This window comes from Natator depressus, chromosome 4, assembly GCF_965152275.1.
Source record: "Natator depressus isolate rNatDep1 chromosome 4, rNatDep2.hap1, whole genome shotgun sequence".
NCBI classification, from domain to species: Eukaryota; Metazoa; Chordata; order Testudines; family Cheloniidae; genus Natator; species Natator depressus.
The window spans coordinates 27,064,507-27,087,129 of NC_134237.1; the positions used below are offsets into that span (position 1 = coordinate 27,064,507).

The window sequence follows — 22,623 nt, forward strand, 5'->3', positions numbered from 1 at the left end:
TTTGGAACGCTAAGGTGTTTTTTTATTTTATTTTTTTAAATTTAACTCTTTGTTTTACAGATGAGGGCAGGAGTGCAGTTGACCATGCAGGTGGTGCACAGATTGTAGTAGACCATTTAAGGTCACTGTGCAGTAAAACAGATCCAGCCAATGAGAAGCTCTTGACTGTCTTTTGTGGCATGCTGATGAACTATAGCAATGAGAATGGTAAACACCACTGAAAATTTGCTTTATGTCTGCCAGAAGAACCCCAAACCTAAAAATCAACCAAATATCTCAATTCCATATGTAAACTTGATATTTTTATTCAAAGTAAATGTTCCCAAAATATTAGTTGCTCCTGCTGTGCAGATTCACAATACCATAAAAATAGCAGCATACTGTATATAGTTTGTATAAGCACCTTGAATTATGTATTTACTTACCTGTTTAAAAGGGGTACACGTTGATATAGGATACTGTACTGGAAAAAATACCTTTCCAGAGAAAAATCAGGTTGCATTAAGTCAAAAAAGGGTACTACAATTTTAAATGTGAAAATTATCCCTGTCATCTAACTTTGCCTTTTTTTTAAACACGATTACTTAAATATAAGTATAGACCAGACAGTTTTCTCTTACATTACTTTTACTTTTACATTTACATTACATTACAGTGAAATTATATATAAAAGCACTTATGTTATTCTATTTCATATAATTGGGGGGTAATTTAGATACATGTATAACACTCTTAATATCTGCAAATAGTAAATAAGTGTCTATTCTTTCTATTCAATAATAATTAATAAATTGAGGGACTTAGATGGGGTAAGACGGTGAGGTTTAGGAAAAATGGTACATTACTGGACATTTTTTAACATGAAAAAACATTTGATTACTGAATCTAAGCAAATATAGTCTTCTAAGAAGAGGAGTTATACACGCAAATGGGTATCTGAGTGCACATTTTGTTTGTGGATGCAAGTGAGGCAATTTACTGATGCATATTTTCACATGTTGTGCCAGCTTTTGAAAGTTGTACCCATTAAGGGGGGAAAAAAAGGCAAAAATGAGTAGAGCTAAGTAGTTCCAGGATGTGCACATGTCCCCAAAATGCCATGAATTGGAAATTTAGCCAATCAAATTGCTCCCTCAAGTCCAGCACATTTCCTCAACTGAAATGTTCCAACATGGGAATATCTAGCTTCCTTACTGTAACATTCTCAGAGTGCCTGAGATGAAGCTCTTTATGTCTTTAGATAACTCTCACACTTTCCAAACTCATGCCAAAATTGTCGTACTTTTCAGGATGTCCCCTGGACTTAATCTCTCGATCTTTTATCCACCTACTCCTCTGACCACTGTTCTCTCATCTTAAAATCTTCTCTGTAATTTCTTTCTGGTTGGGAATAGTTTGCCTGCTTTTTGCAGTCCCATCCACCTGGAACTCTCTCCTTTGAGAGTCATCCATGTAACTAACCTCCTGACCTCTTCTCCCCTTTGCTTGTTCTTGCCACCTTTATCTCTACTCTTAGCCTAATATTATGCAAGAATATCTATTTACAGTACCTCCTTGCTGCTCTTAAATTACACAGTTTGCTCTTTCTACTCCACACAGTTTTTCTGCAGTGTTTTGCTCTGCTGTCTGTATGAGAGTCATACTGTATCCAGTTCTGTGAAGTGTTATCTCATTATTTTCTCTCTCTCTGTAAAGTGTCTTGAGATGAATAGATTTTCCTACCTAGAAATTGAATTTCTGGATTCCCCTGCATTAACTGGGACTAATGGGGCATCCATTATTTCTGATAGCTAGGGAGATAGACCAAACCAAAAGCAGAGCTTTTTGCTGTCTAGAGGTATTTCATTAGTTTTGCTTCAGTGACCAGGCTCCACTGAGTTCTTCTCTGGGTAAACTAATTACAAAAAACCGTTACCTATCTTTTCATAATTGTTGTTCTTTGAGATGTGTTGCTCATGTTCATTCCATTCTAGGGGTGTGCGTGCCCATGTGCACAGTTGTTGGAGACTTTTGCCTGAGCGGTATCCATAGGGTCGGCTGTGGCACCCTCTGGAGTGCCGCGCTCATGTGTTGGTATATCAGGCTCCGCCGGCCCTATTCCCTCTCAGTTCTTTCTTGCCGGCAACTCCGACAGAGGGGCAAAGAGGGCGGGTAATGGAACGGACATGAGCAACACATCTCAAAGAATAACAGTTACAAAAAGTAACCGTTTTTTCCTTTTTCGAGTGCTTGCTCATGTTGATTCCACTCTAGGTGACTCACAAGCAGTATCCCTGGAGGTGGGCTCGGAGTTCACAGACATGTGGCTTGTACTACTGCTCTACCGATGCCAGCGTCATCTCAGGCTTGCTGGGTAAGCTCAAAGTGAGATGTGAACGTGTGAATGGACGACCAGGTGGTGGCCATGGAGAGATCTGGAATTGGCACGTGAGCCGGGAAGGCTGCCGCCAAAGCTTGTGCCCTAGTCAAGTGGGCAGTTACAACTGCGGTTGGAGGTACCTTCGCCCGATCATAGCAAAATCAGATGCAGGTGGTGATCCAAGATGAAATTCTCTGGGTGGCTACTGGACAACCTTTTCATCCTATCTGCCACTGCGACAAACAACTGTGTCGACTTGCAAAATGGCTTGGTCTTCTCAATATAGAATGCTAGCTCTCTTCTGACGTCCAGGAAGTGCAACCTACATTCCTCCTCAGACTTATGAGGCTTTGGAAAGAAGACTGGCAAAAATATATCCTGGCTCATGTGAAATTGTGAAACCAGCTTGGGTAGGAAAGTTGGATGCAGCCGCAGCTGGACCTTAGCCTTGAAAAAACACCATATAGGGCAGCTCCGAAGTAAGTGCCCTAATCTCAGAAACCCTCTGGGCAGAAGTTATCAACAGCAGGAATGACACCTTCCAGGAGTGCAGAAGAAGGGAACAGGACACCAAGGGCTCAAAGGGAGCTCTCATGAGCCGCACGAGCACCAGATGTCCCACGGAGAGACTGGGCCTTGGGGTTGCTCCAGACCTTTCAAGAACTGGACATGTTATCGGTGAAGACCGACCTGCCCTGGAACGGGTGGTGAAAGGTTGATATGGCAGCCAAGTGTTCCTTAATTGATGAAAGGGAGAAGCTCTGGAGCTTGATAATGCATAAGGTAGTCCAGGATTGAGAGATATACTAACCCCTTGGGCTGAGGCCCAGCACAAGAATTGTTTCCATTTGACAAGGTAGTTTGCTCTAGTGGAGGGCTTTCTTCTACCCAGTAGGATCTGCTGGATGTGGGCCGAGCCTGTAACACACAAAATCGAAAGGGAAAGAACCGCTGACCACTTGTGAAGCAAAGAGGAGAGGTGCTCCGACGAACCACCATGGGTGGTAAGAAGGAACTGAGAGGGCGTATGGCCGTCATGCCTGATATACCAACGCATGAGCGTGGCACTCCAGAAGGCGCCACAGCCGACCCTACGGATACCAATAAGGCAAAAGTCTCCGATAACTGTGCACATGGACACGTACGCACCTAGAATGGAATTGACATGAGCAAGCACTCGAAGAAGAATGTAAGATCTAAGATAAACAGCGTTTAAATAGTTAAACAATTATAAATACGGAATGAATTACTTCTGTCCAGAAAGAAAATCGGTTCTGTAACTGGATGCGGTCAATAAACTTCACATGTATTCCCGTGAGAACAATGAGTGTCCACTAGCCACACTATTCTTGGCTTTAGCCAGTCCTAATAGAGCTTTACTCTTGACATGAGCCTAAGGGCCTGATCCAACACCAGTTGAAACCAATTGGAGTCTGTCCATTGACTTCAGTGGGTATTGGATTGGGCCCTAAATAATTTGCCAAATTAACATGAAGAAATGACTTAGAGGACTAAATTTTCCAACGAGAAGTAAATACTTTGGCCTGTATAACCTTTCATTGACGTTCACACAGATAATTGCATGTATAAATGGGTAGTTGGCCTGTTTCGCTCTCACAAAATTCCTGTTTGCTTGTGGACATATTTTGTTTTGTGGAGCACAACAGGTACACGTGCATTTTTCTGGGTGTCCCATGTGACCTACTTTGAAAATTTGGTCCGAAGACTATAAAGTGTTATTTTCAGAAGGGTGGGGGTTTCCTTTTGTGGGAGCGCAATTTCAGCCCAAAAAACGTACAGCTGTATTTTTGCACCATATGTTGAACTCTGGGCACAGATCTGAGGACTTGCACTTCTTAGCTGCCCAACTGCAGGTGAAAAGGAGGAAGTTCGAAGGGCATTTACTCAGATTGCATACACAATTTCATTCTGTGCCTGCACAAATTGTGCCCACAAAAGGAGGGATATCCTTCTTAACATTTACTCATAAATGTCTGATCCTACATTGCTTGTGTGTAGCTATTTAAAAAAAAAAAAAAAACTAGACAAAGCTAAAAAAAGAATATGGGAAAATAATTAGAAAGCAAATTCCCAGCCTTGGAAGGAGCAATTCTGCCTGTTGTTGTATTCTTTCCTTTACCATTTCCTACTTAGCTTGCTGTGCTACAAAATTACAGGTTGGAACTGTGACGTTCCCTTCATGTTTTTAATCACTCACACTCTTTCACGTTCTATCATCTGTCCAACAAAGAATAATTACAAAACATATGGGTCTGAGCTGCATTTGACTACCTGTGAATATCTTAACAAGGTTTTTTATAATGATTTGCATTTTATGGGTTAAAAACCATGCAAATTATTTTGGTTATTTTGTTTTAAACCTTTTGTTAAAATATGCAACATCCTCAGTTTGCTAATATTCTCAGTTTCAAATAGCTTCTAAACCAAAACTACATTATTTTTTTGCATACGAGAGACTCATTGCTGAAGTTATCTAAAGCGGAGTTTATCTCAAGTTGTTGGACTAAGGTATTTACCACATACGGATTTTTCAAAGCAAGTAACTGGAGACTTGCGACATACAGTTAATTTTTCTACTTTAGAAAAAGTAAAATAATCTACAATTTTTATGCATTGTGCTTATTTAGAACAGTCTAATTTGACCAGATGGACTGGTTTAGCTTGCAGCTGTAACTCCATTCATAACATTGTTCTGTAAGTTCACAAGCTAAGGACCTAGTGTATGGTCCTTGTTTATTATAAAAGGAATGTGGCCTGCTTGTGTTTAGGCACGCTGTTTCTCAAATATTTCTTTGTATCCCTCTCAGTATCTCATTCTTTCATGTGTCACAGGGACATGCAAGGGTTGCCATCTCTCATAGCACTTTCAAATGTATCCTAGAAACTCAAATTATTTTGCTATTAACCCTTTGGTGCTAGATGTCGGAGTTTTCTGTTGATGGGAGCCTTCACTTTCTACCAGCACTTGAAAATCTTGACTCCCTCTGCCGCAGTCTTATTTTACTATCTGAACTTGATCTGACATAAACTGCTCCCCTCTTCACCTTGCATCTTAAGACTAAAAGTGCAAGATATGTTCCATGTACAACTAGAAATAAAATGAACATGTCATATGTGTTTGTAGAGCTTTTCCTTCATGACATGACAAAGAATGGGCTGAAATCTGACGTTTATAAATCACAGAAACTCCAGTGGGGGTCCAGAGTAGCTGGGCTGCAGCAGCAGCAGTTCTGGCACCTTTTAATGAGTTCAGCATTTTCCCCCACGCCACCCCATCAGATCTGCTGTCACTATATATCTTTCTGTGTATATGTATGGGGGCGGAAGGAGGAATGGCAAAACACGGTCCAGATCCTGCAAACTCTTACTCATGTGAATAGCTCTCGCTAATGCGAATAGTCCCGTTAGCCGCATACTCCTGTGAGCTGAGACTGCTCATGTAAGTAAGGGTTTGCAGGATCAGACTGCAAACTGGGTAATTAATTTTAATTATGGTTCTGAGATTTATAAAGCACTCTCCAGATGCTTTTAGTAAAATTTGCATGTACAGTTGTTGAAGGAACCACCCCAATTGTACTTTGTTTCCTAGGCAATGAAGTTATAGGTAAGAAATGAAGTGGATACAGTGTGTGTGTGTGTGTGTGTGTGTGTGTGTGTGTGTGTGTGTGTGTGTGTGTGTGTGTGTGTGTGTGTACGTGCGCATAAATCTATATATAAAATCTTTTTTGTTTATAGATTAAATTCTCATTTAATTTCAGATTAAACTTTAATCCGTCAAATTTGTCTTTCATTCAGTGCCTTTGTAAAATACGTAGACGTTGTGTTATACAACAGCTAAGCCTCTCTTAATCTTGCAAACTCTCAGTCAGTATGTGATTGGAATCAATTCTTTGGGTTGATTTATGTTCTGCTTTTTAAAAAACATGTCTTGTCCTTCTCTAGAAACTGTAACTATACCAGGAATGAAGGGGAGATCGATGGTATAATTATTATGGCACCTAATAGTAATCAATATTCGAGTAATGCTTCTCTCTAAGACTTACCTTTTGCTAATTCTCTTGCCTGCTGTGGTTTGTGTTTCATTTGCATCACAGCTAAAAATGTTAATTGTGCCTGCAGCTGTAAAGATACTTAAATATAGTCAAAAACAATGTTGTCGTGTTTTTATACAAAATGAAAAGTAGCTCAGTGAATTTAAAAGTAGGTGAAATATATTTTTTATAATAGTGGAACAATAATTATCACTTAAATTTTATATAATAACTTAATTTTTAAGTATATTATCTAAAAATTAATATTGACATGTTGAATACCAGCAGCTGTTTGTTGGGGATTAAATTAATTTGTCACAATCTTGCATGAGACAAATTTTCCGTTTAGGGTTCCATCAGTAACATTGATTAGATCTTTAAGATTGTTGGAAATCCTATCCAGAATCCTGGCCTAACCTAAATTAATATTTTAATCTCAAAATCACAAAATAAAATTCTTCAATTTGGGATATTCTCCCCAGATCCCATTCTTTGGCGTTACCATGTGTGTCATGTGAAGGACACGGAGCCATTGAAATTCAAGTTTTAGGTAGGTAATTGTTTACACTGGCGCATGTATTGATTGCCGTATATCTCCTTGTATCTGCATCTGTACCGCACACGACTGTGCTTTTCCTCCTCATAGAACATGTAGGACTTGCTGTCACTGTGACTTCATGTAATACTGTCATACTTGAGTTGGTATGTGCTGTGGATAAATGTTAAGAGTAAGAAAAAGCCTTCAGGCTTTAAAAATTGTACTTCCTGTTAAGACAGATGGTTCAAATTTAATTCTGATGTAAGCCAACGGAACTTCAGCAGAAGTCAGGTTGCCTTACTCTGTGGCTGAATTTAGCCCTGTATCTGTCACACATTGACAGAGTGTCTATTACTCTAGATCACACACTGGTGGAACGTTGGGTTGATGTTTCTGAATTATCCAGTCTGTGTTCATCAGCAGAAGAGCCTCAGTGTTGCTGTTAGTTGCTTGGCATTATTGCGCTTAATTACTGATCTGAAGACTGAACCACTTCTAGGTTTCAAAAGTCTCTGGAACTAAGAAGTGATCCAGGGCTTTTGTCAAAGGAGAAGTTGAGCGTTCTTTTCTTCAGCTATTGTACCTCTCCCTCATCATCCCAGAGCATCAACTAGAGACTTAAATTCAGTTAAGAGAATCTTCTTCTCAAAGGTATCCCCTGAACATGAGCATCAACAACTCACCTTCAATTTCATTTTCTTCAGGGATCCCACTCACAAATTCAAGAAAAAGCATTTTCCTAAATTTAGGCACATTAGAGCCTGGCCTTCTAGTGCCAGCAGGGACAACTTCATATTCTTAACAGTAAAAAGAAAAGGAGTACTTGTGGCACCTTAGAGACTCACCAATTTATTTGAGCATCCAATGAAGTGAACTGTAGCTCACGAAAGCTTATGCTCAAATAAATTGGTTAGTCTCTAAGGTGCCACAAGTACTCCTTTTCTTTTTGCGAATACAGACTAACACGGCTGTTACTCTGAAACCATTCTTAACAGTAACAGAACTAAATGGAATCTCAGAAAATTAGAGATTCTACAGCAGGCCCAGCCTTAATTACAAGCAAGGCAAGGGAGATGCTTGAATCCCATGCATTCTCTGCAATTCACAAGCTAATCCTATATTGCTCTGTGGCAAAGGAGAAAACCCTCTGCACAAATTCCAGCTGAGAACAACATCTATGCTTGAATTTCCTCCCTACTGACAGTTTAGGGCCACATAAATTATAAGGACATCCCTGTTTTTAGTTGAGCCAGCCTCCTACTCCACGGGAGCAGAATTTGGTACTGAATCAGATACAAGGCCTACTTTTTCAGTCCATACGTAAGTAGTGTCTTTGGTCCCATGCTCTTATTATTTTGTTTCCTTACTGGTCATCCCAACTGCCGATAATGTCAGTCAGCTGCAAGGCCTGCTGAAAGATGTATGGCTTAGTCTTCCATAAAAATAAATTAGTCCTCAGGATGCCCATTTCCTCCCAAAGGATTTATCCAGTCCTTTCCACTTTGTCTTTTTTCCTCAGACACTGAGTACCCAGGGGAGAATAGATTGTCACTTTTCCCCCTGTTCTTCAACACTTCCTTCCTTCAGGGATAATGATTTAGAATCTTCAAAGAGTAGGAATCTGTGGAGGATAATCCCAAATTAAGGAGAACAACAGGTTATTTACCAGTAACAGGAGTTCTCCTATTGGCTCATTTCCCCCACAGATCCATTCTATCCCACCTGCATCTCTACTGAGAACTACAGTCAGCTTGCAGTGGAACCGAAGGAGGGTGTGATAGTGACACACTCGTAGTCTGGAGGTAAAATGACATTCAATGCATGCGCTAGTGCATATGTTTACTTACCTGAAATTTGACAATTTCAACAGCTCTATAATGTCTGAGGTGGTGCTCTCACATATGCCTAAAGAGAACCCGGCTCTTTGGAACAGATAACCCAATAAAAGAAATTCAGTTACTGGTAAGTAACACAATTTTATTTGATTTAAGATGCTGAGCCACAATTATAATGATTCCTGATCACCTTCATTAATCTGTAACGGTTGAAGTGGCCATCTGCTTATTTTGTGCACATGATTATTGATTATTATAGTTAACAAACTAATATTTTATCCTGAAGAGAGAAACTGTGAACGCAAATTCCAGGAAATTAATTAATAACTTTTGTTATGTGAGAATTATAAATAGCTTTTCTTTTAAAGATTGTGCTGATTTTCAAATTCTAACTCAGAATGTGAGAGAAAGCACCACATCCGCTAGGCTCAAAATTTGACCAAATATTTTTGAGCTGTTTGTAAAATCTATGCAATTCTTTATGGTCTTCATTCTGCTCTTGTAGAAATAAAATCTCCAACTGATTTCGGTTGTGCAGAATCAGGTCCAAATTAAAGAGAAACCTAATTCGCTTCAGTGGGCTTTGAATCAAGCCCTTTAAAAAAAAAAAGTCCATTATATAGCTAAATCTCTTAGAAATCAAAAGTTTCAGGGAAATTGCCAACTAGCATATGGTATGTCCATGTTTACTTCATTCTATTCAACTGTGAAACAAATATGTTTTTCTCTTCTTTGCTGTGTGATAAAACATTTAACAGAAAAAAATGTTATAAATAATCAGTTTTTTAATTTAAAAAGTCATGTTTCTTCCTAACTATCATAAAGCATCTTTCTGTTTGCAGACATCTAGGAGTATTAACTTCCTTATCTGTAAATACTGTAAACTTCCATTCTTGGAAAGGGATTTTATTGCTATGGCTTTAAAGGACTTTTCTCCAACTTCTATGTTTTTGTCTTTATTAAACTTTCTTTTTTCTCAAGCTCCTCATAGTCTACATTGTGACTTCATGTATTTATATAGCTTTTCATGTATATTTCAATGGCTATGTACATTCATTCTCCCACACACACACACACACACACACACATTTTAAGAGAGAGTGCTATTTAGAAACATTGGCCTGATTCTGATTTCAGATTTTACACTTATGTAACTCTGTTGACTTCAGTGGAATAAACTTCTGATATACACTGGTGTAAGTGGGCTCCAAATCAAGCCTAATATATATTTAGAGTCTTCTGAACTGTGTGAACTCATACTATTTTATTTATTCAACTAAATTATTTTGGTCCCATTCCTGCCATGGGAGATGCATACAAAACTTTCAGTAATTTGACATGTAGGGCATACCCCCTGGCCAGATCAAAGAGGGAATTTTGGGGAGTGTATCCCGTGCCCAGATAAAGAAGGTGTTGGATCTATATCCCATGGCTGGATCAACCCTAAAACAGAAGAGTAGATAGGATAGGTATTTAAATTTTGCTAAGCTTAGAAGTTGTGTGTGTGATATTTTAATGATTTTTCCAGCATTAATGTGAAAAATATGTTTGTGTTTCAAAGGAGATCAGTACTGCAAACAGAAATGCTAACTTGTCATTGTATTTTCTTTTTGTATAGATACCCTGCAATCTCAACTTATCAATATGGGCGTTATCCCTACGTTAGTGAAATTGTTGGGCGTTCATTGCCAAAATGCAGCTCTGACTGAAATGTGCCTTGTTGCATTTGGCAATTTAGCAGAACTTGGTAAGTCCAGGATCGTAACCCCAAACTACTGTCAAATTGTTTAACAACGATGTTTTGTTGTTTTAAGATTAAACCAATTAATTTTAACTGCATTTTTCAGTCCTCTAAATGTATGTAAAATAAAAAGCTTGGGAGCTCTGCTTATTGTCTCTTTAGAATTTATAGCTGGTTGTCTGCCTTTGTAAACCAACTTAAATTCATCTGGGTACTTACTACAACTAAGAGTTTATGTTAAAGGTATTTAATGGAACGATGTGTATTTTAAATTATCTAGGTTTCTCTCCTTGAATATTGTTACTTAGTGTGAGCCTGTGGCAAAGGGCCAAATTCAGACCCTGTTCAATTCCACTTAAAGTTAAATGAGGGATGAATTTGACTCAAGGAAACATTCCACAAATGGGAATGGGGACAGACTCGATTCATAAACTTGTCTCTCACCAGTAAGAGTATATACCGTTAAAAATGTCCTAGGCTACATACTTGCATTTATAAATAATTACAAATGAGAAGAAAGAGTTGATGTCAGCTTGGCAGGTGAAATCACAACTGCATTTTAGAAAACGCATGTAAAATTTGATCAGATCACATTTTGGTCAGCTCTGTGGCCCAAATTCTGCTCTGATTCACCTGTACAATACCATCGCTTTCAATAGGATTGCATGGAGTGTAAACCAACACAGCATTTGGCTCTAATATTATATTATTCATTCATTGTCTGTTGGTGATATTGTAGAATATCAGTTGAGTTCCAGGCATTTTAAGAACTGGGGCCCAAATTCTGTCCTGATGCAAAAAAATCACCTGCACATATAGCCCTGTGATTTGTGTTTGCTAAGGGATATAGCAGTATTCCAAGAAACGGTTATAAAATTGCAACGCTGAAAGGCTGGATGGTTTGAGATATTAACAATAGATTATATGGGGGTTTTTATTTTCAGACCAAGGCAAAGTAATTGGAAGTTGCTAGCATCTGATAGCCATTTGGTGGCCTGAAATTATTAGATAGCTCATAGATTCATAGGGTTGAAGGCAAGAGAGACCATTATGATCAGCTAGTCTAACCGTGTATATAACACAGGCCATAATGTTTCACCCAGTAATTCCTGCATCAAGCCCAGTGTATTAGTTTCAGAACGGCTTCTGGTGGACAAGTTTCCATATAACAACAAAAGAGCTATTATACTTGACACTAATGGCAAATATTAAATTGTAAATTCTTCAGGCAGGGATCATTTTATATGAGTGTACGTTACACAGCACACATGGGCCCCAATTTTTACTGAGGACTTTCAGTACTAGCCCAATACAGATAAATAAATAATAGCATTAATTATTAATAATCTTTGCTAGTCTCTCTCCACTGATGTCCCCAGGGCTGAATGAACAAAGAGACTGAACTATTCTCCCATCCTCAGAGGTGGTCTAGGTTTGTTCAGATAAGGGTTGAGACACTGTGGCAGAACCATGCAAAGGAAACTTGCTTGAGTGCTACTCTTGCTGTACCTGCACAATGAATGAATATGTTGAGTACAATCTTCAGGTCTTTATAGGTATGTATACCCTGCAATAAAAGATCCCACGGTATGGCCATAGACGTTCAGACTTGTGTTGGAACCCGTGAGGTGAGGTGGGTGAGCATCTCAGAGCCCGGGTTCCAGCCCACGCCTGAATGTCTACACTGCAATTTTTAGCCCTGCAGCCCAAGCAATGTGAGCCAGAGTCAGCTGGCCCAGGCTCTGGGACTCAGTGCCACAGGTTTTCTATCATAATGTAGACATACCCTCACAGTTTGGCAATAAATTAATGTAACTTTTAATAATTTAATCCCATATCAGAATTGCACTAGAAAGTCTTATGATAACTTTAATACTTCAGTTTTGCTTTGTAACCATAGGATCTTATTCTTTGGTCCTTACCTGTCAATTGCATTATGCAGGGTCTCCTTTATATTGTTAACTCCCTTGTTTAGCATTATGTAAAACTCCCATTCTGCTGTGTTAAAGTAGAGCACAAGCCTAGTAAAAAAGGGTGGAGATAGGGTAAAAATAGGTGTTACTAATTTACCAATTTATTTGTAGGCATAAGTGGGGTGATGGGAGTGGTACAGTGGTTCACTGAACTCAGGTAAGTTAGGCTGCCTCAGAATTAGGCAGCTCGCTCATTTCCACATGGAATGAGAGGCATTAAACTTGCCCTACTCTAAGAAAGCACACCCGAATTCTAAAGTGCCACACTTTTTTAAAACAACCTCTCTCTTTGTCAGATGTGTAAATACTATCATTTTCATTTACAGTCAACTGCCAGGGCAAAAACCGAGGCTGGTTTTGTGGCCTTTATGGAAATTTAGCTCTAAATGAGTAATTGTGAAGCTATAAGCCCTAAAATGTTTTTCCTCTTAAAATTCCTCAACATGAGCAAAGGGAAAAGGAGACAGTGTCAAGAGCTGGGAAGTAGCTCCCTTTTCTGTGGACACATGGAAAATCCTATTGAGGGGAATTGCTGCAATACTGCAGCATGGACCTGATCCAAAGCCCACTGAAGTCAATGAGCCATATGGCTTCTTACATAGCTGCAGCTGCACATCTAGAGACTGAGGAAAGCTGCTTGAGACAGTCGTCCAAGTGGAAGCATTTTAGATTGGGGCACATTTCACTGCAGAACCCAGATATGGCTATCAGAAAACACCTTCTATTCTTACAAAGAGTCAGAGAGTAACCCCAAGAGATTATTTTACTCAGGTCAGATACAAAACCTATGCAGTAGAATTAGTCTCTAGGATAGTTTTAAAAATGAAGAAGCCAGATTAAAGAATTAGGGAAATATAATTAAATGACAAATCATGCTGAGTTATAATTAATGAAGTTAAGGGATTAAAAACCAGGTTTATATGGTGGCAAGCGAATACATGTTTTTATTTATTTATATTTTTGCAAGCATATGTGAGATATAGCCTTGGCCCAGACAGTACTGTTTTGCTACTTCAGTGTTGGGATTTCTAAAAACTATCCTCGTGTACTTGATGACCCCATTAGAAGCCTCACAAGATGTTTGGAGGCAGAAATTGCCATTTCAGCACAGGAGATTTTGGGATATAGAGTTTAGCATGGTTTGGAAGGATCACACAATCCTGCAGCTCGTCATTTAAGTATTTCTGCTCTCAAGGTCCTGATCATGCTTCCATTGAAGTCAATGGCAAAACTCTTACTGATTTCAGTGGAACATGAATGACCTCAAGAAATTCAATTTATGCTACTCTTTAGAGATATGAAGATACAGATCAATGGACAGAACTAACAGAAGTCGATGGTTTCCTCTCCCCAGATTTTAGATTGTGGAGTCAGGTTCTGATCACAATTAAATGGATATAAATCCAGAATAATGTCATTGGTGTCAATGGAGTTATTCCAGATTTACACTGGTGTAACTAAGGTCAAAATCTGACCTTCCCCTTTTAAAATACTAAGATTGAAATCCATTGTAGAAGCCATTCTGTACCCAGGCATTTTAAGTGAAAAAAATATATAATCTGCATGCTGAGGCCCAGATTTTCATTTGAGAGTGCACAGCACAGTGTTGGGCAGAGGGTGCTTTCCAAATCCTAGGACAACAGTGTGCTAATTAGAGCAGCCTGAAAGCTGCTGTAAATTATCCCATCTGCCAATGGCCTCAGGGGGCCATTACAGTAGCTGGGGATTGCCACGTCCCCTTTACTACTGGACGCTGCAGCCAGAGAGCAGGAGTCACCATGTTGACTCTACACCACTGGGTGATCCTCCTGTGGCCAGCTATGGTCCCTTTAGAACTGCGATGTGCAGGGGGTGTGGCTTAAAGCAGTCATAGCACGAGAGAATCTGACTTTGTGGCTTCAGCTGTGTAGATATTCCAAAGTAAATGCTACCAGCATGTAACCATGTAAATATTAATGATCTCCATACGACCCTTTATCTCGGCAATAGAAAATTCAGTACCTGACGTATAATTTTTCTTTTTGGTCTGAAGGCAAACTCTCAATTTATATCTTTGTAATTTTACTGTTGCTATGGATACCTTTATATTCTGCTGGTGCAAAAGTTTTAATAGCCTTGGACATAATTAATAATTCAGGTCAGTGCATTTTTCTTAAAGTCTTAGACATTTTTCTTTTCATTTAGTGACAAGTGTAAGTATTGAAGTGTATTGCTCTTGTCTGTGAAGAGCAGTTAGCCCAATTAATCATTGTGTTGAATAAACCTGGTAATAAAGAGGAAAGAAAAGTTTGATTTGGTTTGTTTACACTCTGTTTGCCCTTTTTATTTTACAGAATCAAGCAAAGAGCAGTTTGCCTACACAAACATTGCTGAAGAGATTGTAAAACTATTCAAGAAACAAATAGAACATGACAAAAAAGAGATGATTTTTGAAGTTTTGGCTCCTCTGGCAGAAAATGGTGAGAAGTTGATCATCTTTTATTGTCATACAGTAATTTTCATTTTTTCCTTATTTGTACACCAGCTTTTCAAAAATAGCCAACTTGTCAGCAATTATTTCATACTTTACCTTGCTCAGCAATTTAACCTTTTCTGTGGAAGTCATATTAATTGAGCCATCTGATAGCAACTGGAGATGAAGAGTAATGTGAATATTGCCTAGCAGCCTAAGCATACAACTGGGTGTCACCAATTCCTGGGACATGGTCCCACCTCTATCATCAACTCCTTCTGTGTCTTTCTTGCCTCAGTTTCTCTGTATTTCAAACTGGAATATTAATACCAACGTTTGTATGTTACAGGGCTTTATGAGGATTATTAGGTTTGTGAAATGATTTGAATATAAATTTTTTCCTATAGTGGATTTATAAGTATTTCAATGTATAATTACATTTGTTCGAATATAGTATTATTGTCATACTTATTTTAATTATTTGATAAAATTATAACTATCATGTTCTAGTTACTACTAAGTAACTATTTAAATTGTGGCACTTTTTCAGGGTGTCACCCTCTTTACTTTACTCTTGGCCCTCTGCTTTAAACACCATCTTTTGATTCAGGAGGTTTGGATGAGACTTCTTTGGGAGCTTGTTATTGTCATCCCTTCAGTTAGCTGAAAGGATTTTCCTAAGCAACATAAGAGACTCCATTTCCCCCTCAAGGGCTACATGACCTTCTTTCATAGTTGTGTAATCCTTGAGGAATGAAAGAACAGGACTGATAACCAAAAGCAGCTCTCCTAGATCATTACAACACAAGCAGGTGATTTCTTTTTCTTTTCTTTTTCTTTTTTTTTTTAAACAACTGACATTTTGGTCATATTTATTATGAAAATTTTCTTGTATAAGGATATTTAAATTGTACAGCCAAAGATCAGGGCAGTCCATGAGATATAAAGTCTGGAAATGGCAGTGTAATAGTTTAATCATAGAAAGCATAAAAAGGTAGGGCTGCAAAAGACCTTTGAGAGGTTATCTAGTCCAGTCCCCCGTGCTAAGACAGGACCAAGTGTATCTAGACTGTCACTGGCAGGTGTTTGTTTAACCTGTGCTTAAAACCTACAATGATGGATTCCACAACCTCCTGGGAAGCCTATTACAGTGTTTAGCTATCCATGTAGTTAGAAAGTTTTTCCTAAAATCTAACCTAAATCTTCCTTGCCGCAGATTAGGCCCAGTATTTCTTGTCCTACCTCCAGTGAACATGGAGTATAATTAACCACCATCGTCTTTATTACAGCTATTAACACATTTGAAGACTTATCAGTTCCCCCCCCTCAGTCTTCTTTTATCAAGACTATCAGTTTTTTTAACCTTTCCTCACAGGTCAGGTTTTTGAACTTTTTATCATTTTTGTTTCTCTCCTCTGCAATTTCTTCAGTTTGTCCACATCTTTCCTGAAGTGTGGCGCCTAGAACTGGACACAGTACGCCAGCTGATCCCTCACCAGTGCCAAGTAGAATGAAACAATTATCTCCCATGCCTTAATACACCCCAGAATGATATTAGCCTTTTTAGTAACTGCATCACATTATTCATTCATATTCACTTTGTGATCCACTATCACTCTTACCCTTTTCAGCAGTACTGCTGCCTAGCCAGTTATTCCCCATTTTGTAGTTGTGCATTTGATAGTGATTTGATATACGCTTAGTTTCTTCCTAAGCGTATATGTTGCACTTGTCTTTATTGAATTGTATCTTGTTGAATTTGTCAAGGCCATTTTGAATTTTAATGCTGTCCTCTTACAAAGTTCTTACAACCTCTCCCAGTTTGAAATCATCTGCAGATTTTATAAGCATGCTTTTACTCCATTATCCACATCATTAATGGAAATATTGAATAGTACCAGACCCAAAACAGACCCCTTTGGGACCTCAGTAGTATGTCCCCCCAATTTGACAGCAAACCATCCATAACTACTCCTTGAATATGGTCTTTCAACCAGTTTTGAACCCACTTTATAGTAATTTAATCTAGATCACATTTCCCTAGTTTGCTTGTGAGAATGGCACGTGGGACTGTGTCAAAAACTTTACTGAACTCCAGATATATCAAATCTACAGCTCCCCCCCACACCCCATCCAGTAGGCCAGTAACCCTATTGAAGAAAATTAGGTTGGTTTGACAAGAATTGTTCTGTATAAATCCAGATTGGCTATTATTTATTAGCACCTATTATCCTCTAGGTGCTTACAAATTGATTGCTTAGTAATTTGTTCCAGTATCTTTTCAGGTATCAAAATTAAGCTGACTATGCTATAATTCCTGGGGTCGTCTTTTTTTTCTTTTTTAAAGATGGGTACGGTGTTTGCCCTTCTCCACTCCCCCGGGATTTCACCCATCCTCCAGCGGTTCTAAAAGAGAATCGCTAACAAACAGTTCTGAGATTGCTTCAGCCAGTTCCTTAAGTTCCCTTGGGTGCATTTCATCAGCCGTGCTGACTGAATACTTATCTAAATATTCTTTAACTTGTTGTTTTCCTATTTTGGCTTGTGTTCTTTCCCCCTTGTAGTTAATATTCATTATGTTAATACATTCGTCTCAGGAGACTTGAGTTCAAATTCTCTTTTGGTTGTAAATGCAAAAGAGTTGTTCAGGATCAGCTTACTCCCTTCTGAACATGCCTGCATCCCTAGGAAAATTCAGCACAGTTTGTATGATTTAACATCTATGCTTGAGTGGAGCCTAGGGATGAGGTATCAGGTGGAATAGGTGAGGACCTGTGAGGCAGATCTGTGTTTGGAGGATCACTCAGTACCTGCCCACTGCATGCATAGCTCTAGCCAGTGCTACTATTCATGAGTGCCAAATGTATGCCCCCACACACTTCTTGTTTAGAAAGGAAAAAAATCTTGAGAGAATCCTGTGCTCTTTTCCATGTTTGGGGACAACTTCTTTCCCAGATTACACCCTGTGCCACCCTGTTTACTAGTGGGTTTCACAGGATGTAAATCAAAGCAAAATGTGGGTCTGTATTTTCCAAACATTAAGAAATGTGCATTTTTGCCAGAGACTGTCTTTTTTGTTACAAGCAATGGTTGAAATTTTTTTTCCCTTTTTCAGTCTGACAGCAGAATTTGGTCTGCTGTTTTCATAAATGATATTTGTAATGCAGATACTTTAGTTTTTGTTCAAAGGCTGTGTTTTGCAGTTACAGTAAGACAGAGCAGGCTCTGTGCTGTTGAAAATAACATCCCTTCATGCATGTTAGGAGGTAGTGTGCTAAGCATTTATGCCCCTCACTGTTAATTCAAGACACACTGATGTCTGTCACAACAGTGAGTCTGCCATCCTTGTATTGCTTAGCCGCATCTAAACGTGGTGGTGGGTAGTATGTCAGCGAGCTGAAACATTTAAATTAAGTACTTGCACAGTCAATCCATTTATTGAAAGGCCCTGTGCAGTGGTTTCCAATTCTAATCACAACACACCTGCAACCTAGTGTTCTGTATCCACGGAAACGCCCTACTTTTTAAAGTAGCTCAGTACAAAAGTACCAATTTAAAACACTCCCAGCTGAACATTCCTGGGCCTGTCACATAAAGTTCACGCGAAGGTCAGCAGCTCCGCCAGAAACACTGAATTTTCACTCATGCAGCAAAACCTAGTGACTGAAATAGAAGCATTACATGGGGAGAGTCAGACCACTGATTCTTCAAGATAGGTGAAGCTGGCAGCTCCAGTCACCACCCCATGCCACAGTCCATTTCCAAATCTTATGAAAAGCAACCTCCAAAATCCCCAGAGCTTTAAAAAGACCTAAAACAATGGGCCAAGGTCATCACTGCTGTAACGCGTGATCTCAATTATTTATTTATTAATGTTCAGACTTTCCCATGGCACCATGACTGTATTTTCCGAGCACCACACAAACACTAACTGAAATATCCTCACAACAACTGTGAGACAGGAAAGTACTTGTTACCCCTGTTTTACCCATGGGAATGGAGAGTGACTGACTTCCCTGAGGTCACATTAGGAAGACTTGTAGAGCTAGGAGCAGACCCCAGATCCCACTTCAATGCCTTAACAAGATCATCCTTCCTCTCCCTTAAGCCTCATTGATTTCAATAAGAGAGCAGAATTCAGCCTAGTAATTTCTGCAAAAAGAACAGGCGTACTTGTGGCACCTTGGAGGCTAACAAATTTATTAGAGCTTTTGAAGGATTCTGCGTGGACTCCTCCTGAAGGTCGAAACAACAGACTAGGCTTCTATGTAGATTGCTTCCGGCGACATGCACAGGCTGAAATTGTGGAAAATCAGCATCACTTGCCCCATAACCTCAGCCGTGCTGAACACAACACCATCAACAGCCTCAGCCGATGAAGTGAGCTGTAGCTCACAAAAGCTGATGCTCAAATAAATTTGTTAGTCTCGAAGGTGCCACAAGTCCTCCTTTTCTTTTTGAGGAACAACTCTGACATCATAATCAAAAAGGCTGTCAAAGGAGGTGCTGTCGTCATCATGAATAAGTTGGAATATGAACAAGAGGCTGCTAGGCAGCTCTCTAACTCCACATACTACAGGCCATTATCCTCTGATCCCACTGATGATTTCCAAAAGAAACTACACTATCTGCTCAAGAAACTCCCTGAAAAAGCACAGGAACAGATCTGTGCAGATACATGCCTAGAACCCCGACCAGGGGTATTCTATTTGCTACCCAAGATCCATAAACCTGGAAATCCTGGACGCCCCATCATCTCAGGCATTGGCACCCTGACAGCAGGATTGTCTGGCTATACGGACTCTCTCCTCAGGCCCTATGCTACCAGCACTTCCAGCTATCTTTGAGACACCACTGACTTCCTGAGGAAACTACAATCCATCGGTGATCTTCCTGAAAACACCATCCTGGCCACTATGGATGTAGAAGCCCTCTACACCAACATTCCACACAAAGATGGACTACAGGCTGTCAGGAACAGTATCCCCGATAATGTCACAGCAAACCTGGTGGCTGACCTTTGTGACTTTGTCCTCACCCACAACTATTTCACATTTGGGGACAATGTATACCTTCAAATCAGCAGCACTGCTATGGGTACCCGCATGGTCCCACAGTAATGCGAACATTTTTATGGCTGACTTAGAACAACACTTCCTCAGCTCTCGTTCCCCCAACACCCCTACTCTACTTGCGCTACATTGATGAAATCGTCATCATCTGGACCCATGGAAAAGAAGCCCTTGAGGAATTCCACCATGATTTCAACAATTTCCATCCCACCATCAACTTCAGCCTAGACCAATCCACACAAGCGGTCCATTTCCTGGACACTCCATGCTAATAAGCGATGGTCACATAAACACCACCCTATAACGGAAACCTACTGACCGCTATACTTACCTACATGCCTCCAGCTTCCATTCAGGCCACACCACACGATCCATTGTCTACAGCCAAACTCTAAGATACAACCGCATTTGCTCCAAACCCTCAGACAGAGACAAACACCTACAAGATCTCTATTAAGCATTCTTAAAACTACAATACCCACCTGCTGAAGTGAAAAAACAGAGTGACAGAGCCAGAAGAGTACACAGAAGTCACCTACTACAGGACAGGCCCAACAAAGAAAATAACAGAACGCCACTAGCTGTCACCTTCAGCCCCCAAATAAAACCTCTCCAGCACATCATCAAAGATTTACAACCAGTCCTGAAAAATGATCCTTCACTCTCACAGATCTTGGGAGACAGACCAGTCCTCACTTCCAGACAGCCCCCCAACCTGAAGCAAATACTCTCCAGCAACCACACAACAAAAACACTTACCCAGGAACCTATCCTTGCAACAAAGCCCAATGCCAACTCTGTCCACATATATATTCAAGTGATACCATCATAGGCCTAATCACATTAGCCACGCCATCAGGGGCTCGTTCACCTGCACATCTACCAATGTGATATATGCTATCATGTGCCAGCAATACTCCTCTGCCATGAACATTGGCCAAACCGGACAGTCTCTACGCAAAAGAATAAATGGACAGAAATCTGACATCAGGAATCATAACATTCAAAAACAGGTAGGAGAACACTTCAACCTCTCTGGCCACTCAGTAAAAGATTTAAGGGTGGCAATTTTGCAACAGAAAAGCTTCAAAAACAGACTCCAACGAGAAACTGCTGAGCTTGAATTAATATGCAAACTAGATACCATTAACTTGGGTTTGAATTGAGACTGAGAGTGGCTGGGTCATTACACATATTGAATCTATTTCCCTAAGTTAAGTATCCTCACACCTTCTTGTCAACTGTCTAAATGGGCCATTTTGATTATCACGGCAAAAGTTTTTTTGCTCCTGCTGATAATAGCTCATCTTAACCTCTTACAAGTTTGTATGGAAACTTCAAACGTCTCTGTATGTGTGTGTTATATATCTTCTTACTATATGTTCCATTCTATGTATCCGATGAAGTGGGCTGTAGCCCACAAAAGCTTATGCTCTAATAAATTTGTTAGTCTCTAAGGTGCCACAAGTACTCCTGTTCTTTTTGCGGATACAGACTAACACGGCTGCTACTCAAACTAGTAATTTCTGATTATCCATGAGCAAGGAACAAAACTCCCTCCCAATTCAACAACCAGAAGTTGGCCTTGGCCCTGCTCTTGCTGCAGTTAAATACTCTTAGATGTAATGGGCAAAATCCTGGCTCCACCAAAGTCAATGGGAGTTTTGCATTGACTACAGTGGAGGCAGGATTTCACCCTGTTTTTTTTTTTTTTTTTTACACACACACACACACACACACACACACACACACACACCTCCCATTAAAGTCAGTGGGGTTTCTGCATGTGAAAGACAAGAACAGAGCCTCACATTTTGTTCTGAAATTGTAGCACTGAAACTTGCTGTCCAAGGCCCACGGGAAGCCTAATGCAGCACAACCTGTGTGATTCTGCCCCCTGAGGTAGGAGATCAGCATGCAAGGATCCTCCACAGGGGATTCATACCTTTGAAAATCATGGTGTACAGTTCCAAGGGGGCTCCAAGGCCAATGTGGTGAGGAGATTTGAGGGCAAGCCAGAGCAACAGCAGAGCTGGTGGATCTGTGACTACATAGATCTGCTGAGCCAAGTATACCTGCTGTTAGGGGGTGAAGGCAGTCACAGCAGCTTGAGCACTGCAACCCTGAGTCTGGAGAAGTAGCCCGGTGGGATTCCTTCTTCTGCAGACATCCCCGCACACAGCTTTGGATTCTGACACAGAGACAAAAGCAAGCAAATTCCAAAGTAAGAGGTTTAACCACAGCTCACTCTGTTGTGCCTGGCTATGGGAAGGGATCTCAGTACATTTTAATAATTATTATTTATTATTTGTATTGCAATAGCATCTAGGAGCCCCAATCATAGATCAGAATCCAACCGTGCGAGGGGCTGCCCCAAAGAGCTTACTTACACTGTATGCAGTACTCCATATGTGAGTGTAAGATGGGACCTAAGGAGAGTGCAATGAGCAGGACTGCCAGCTTCCTCACTTTTCCTGGATGACGCTCAGAAAGCTACAGTTTAGTGAGTCTCTTCCCTTCCTTGTTAGTCAGGACCTCTTCAGAATTTTAAAATATCTTCCAAGCTCTTTTCATAAAGAGAGATTATGCCTTGGACTCTGC

At 39.9% G+C, this 22,623-nt stretch overlaps 1 protein-coding gene across 3 annotated transcripts in view; it reads left to right on the top strand.

Annotated features, from left to right (window-relative positions):
* Positions 1-22,623, top strand: part of RAP1GDS1 (Rap1 GTPase-GDP dissociation stimulator 1) — a 153,590-nt gene that overhangs the window by 113,592 nt on the left and 17,375 nt on the right. For 2 of the 3 annotated variants that reach the window (XM_074950646.1, XM_074950647.1), the window contains exons 5-7: positions 61-207; positions 10,403-10,531; positions 14,832-14,957. In XM_074950646.1, the coding sequence (XP_074806747.1) occupies positions 61-207; positions 10,403-10,531; positions 14,832-14,957 (402 nt within the window). The remainder of the gene's footprint in view (positions 1-60; positions 208-10,402; positions 10,532-14,831; positions 14,958-22,623) is intronic. The other variant, XM_074950648.1, reaches the window with a different exon arrangement.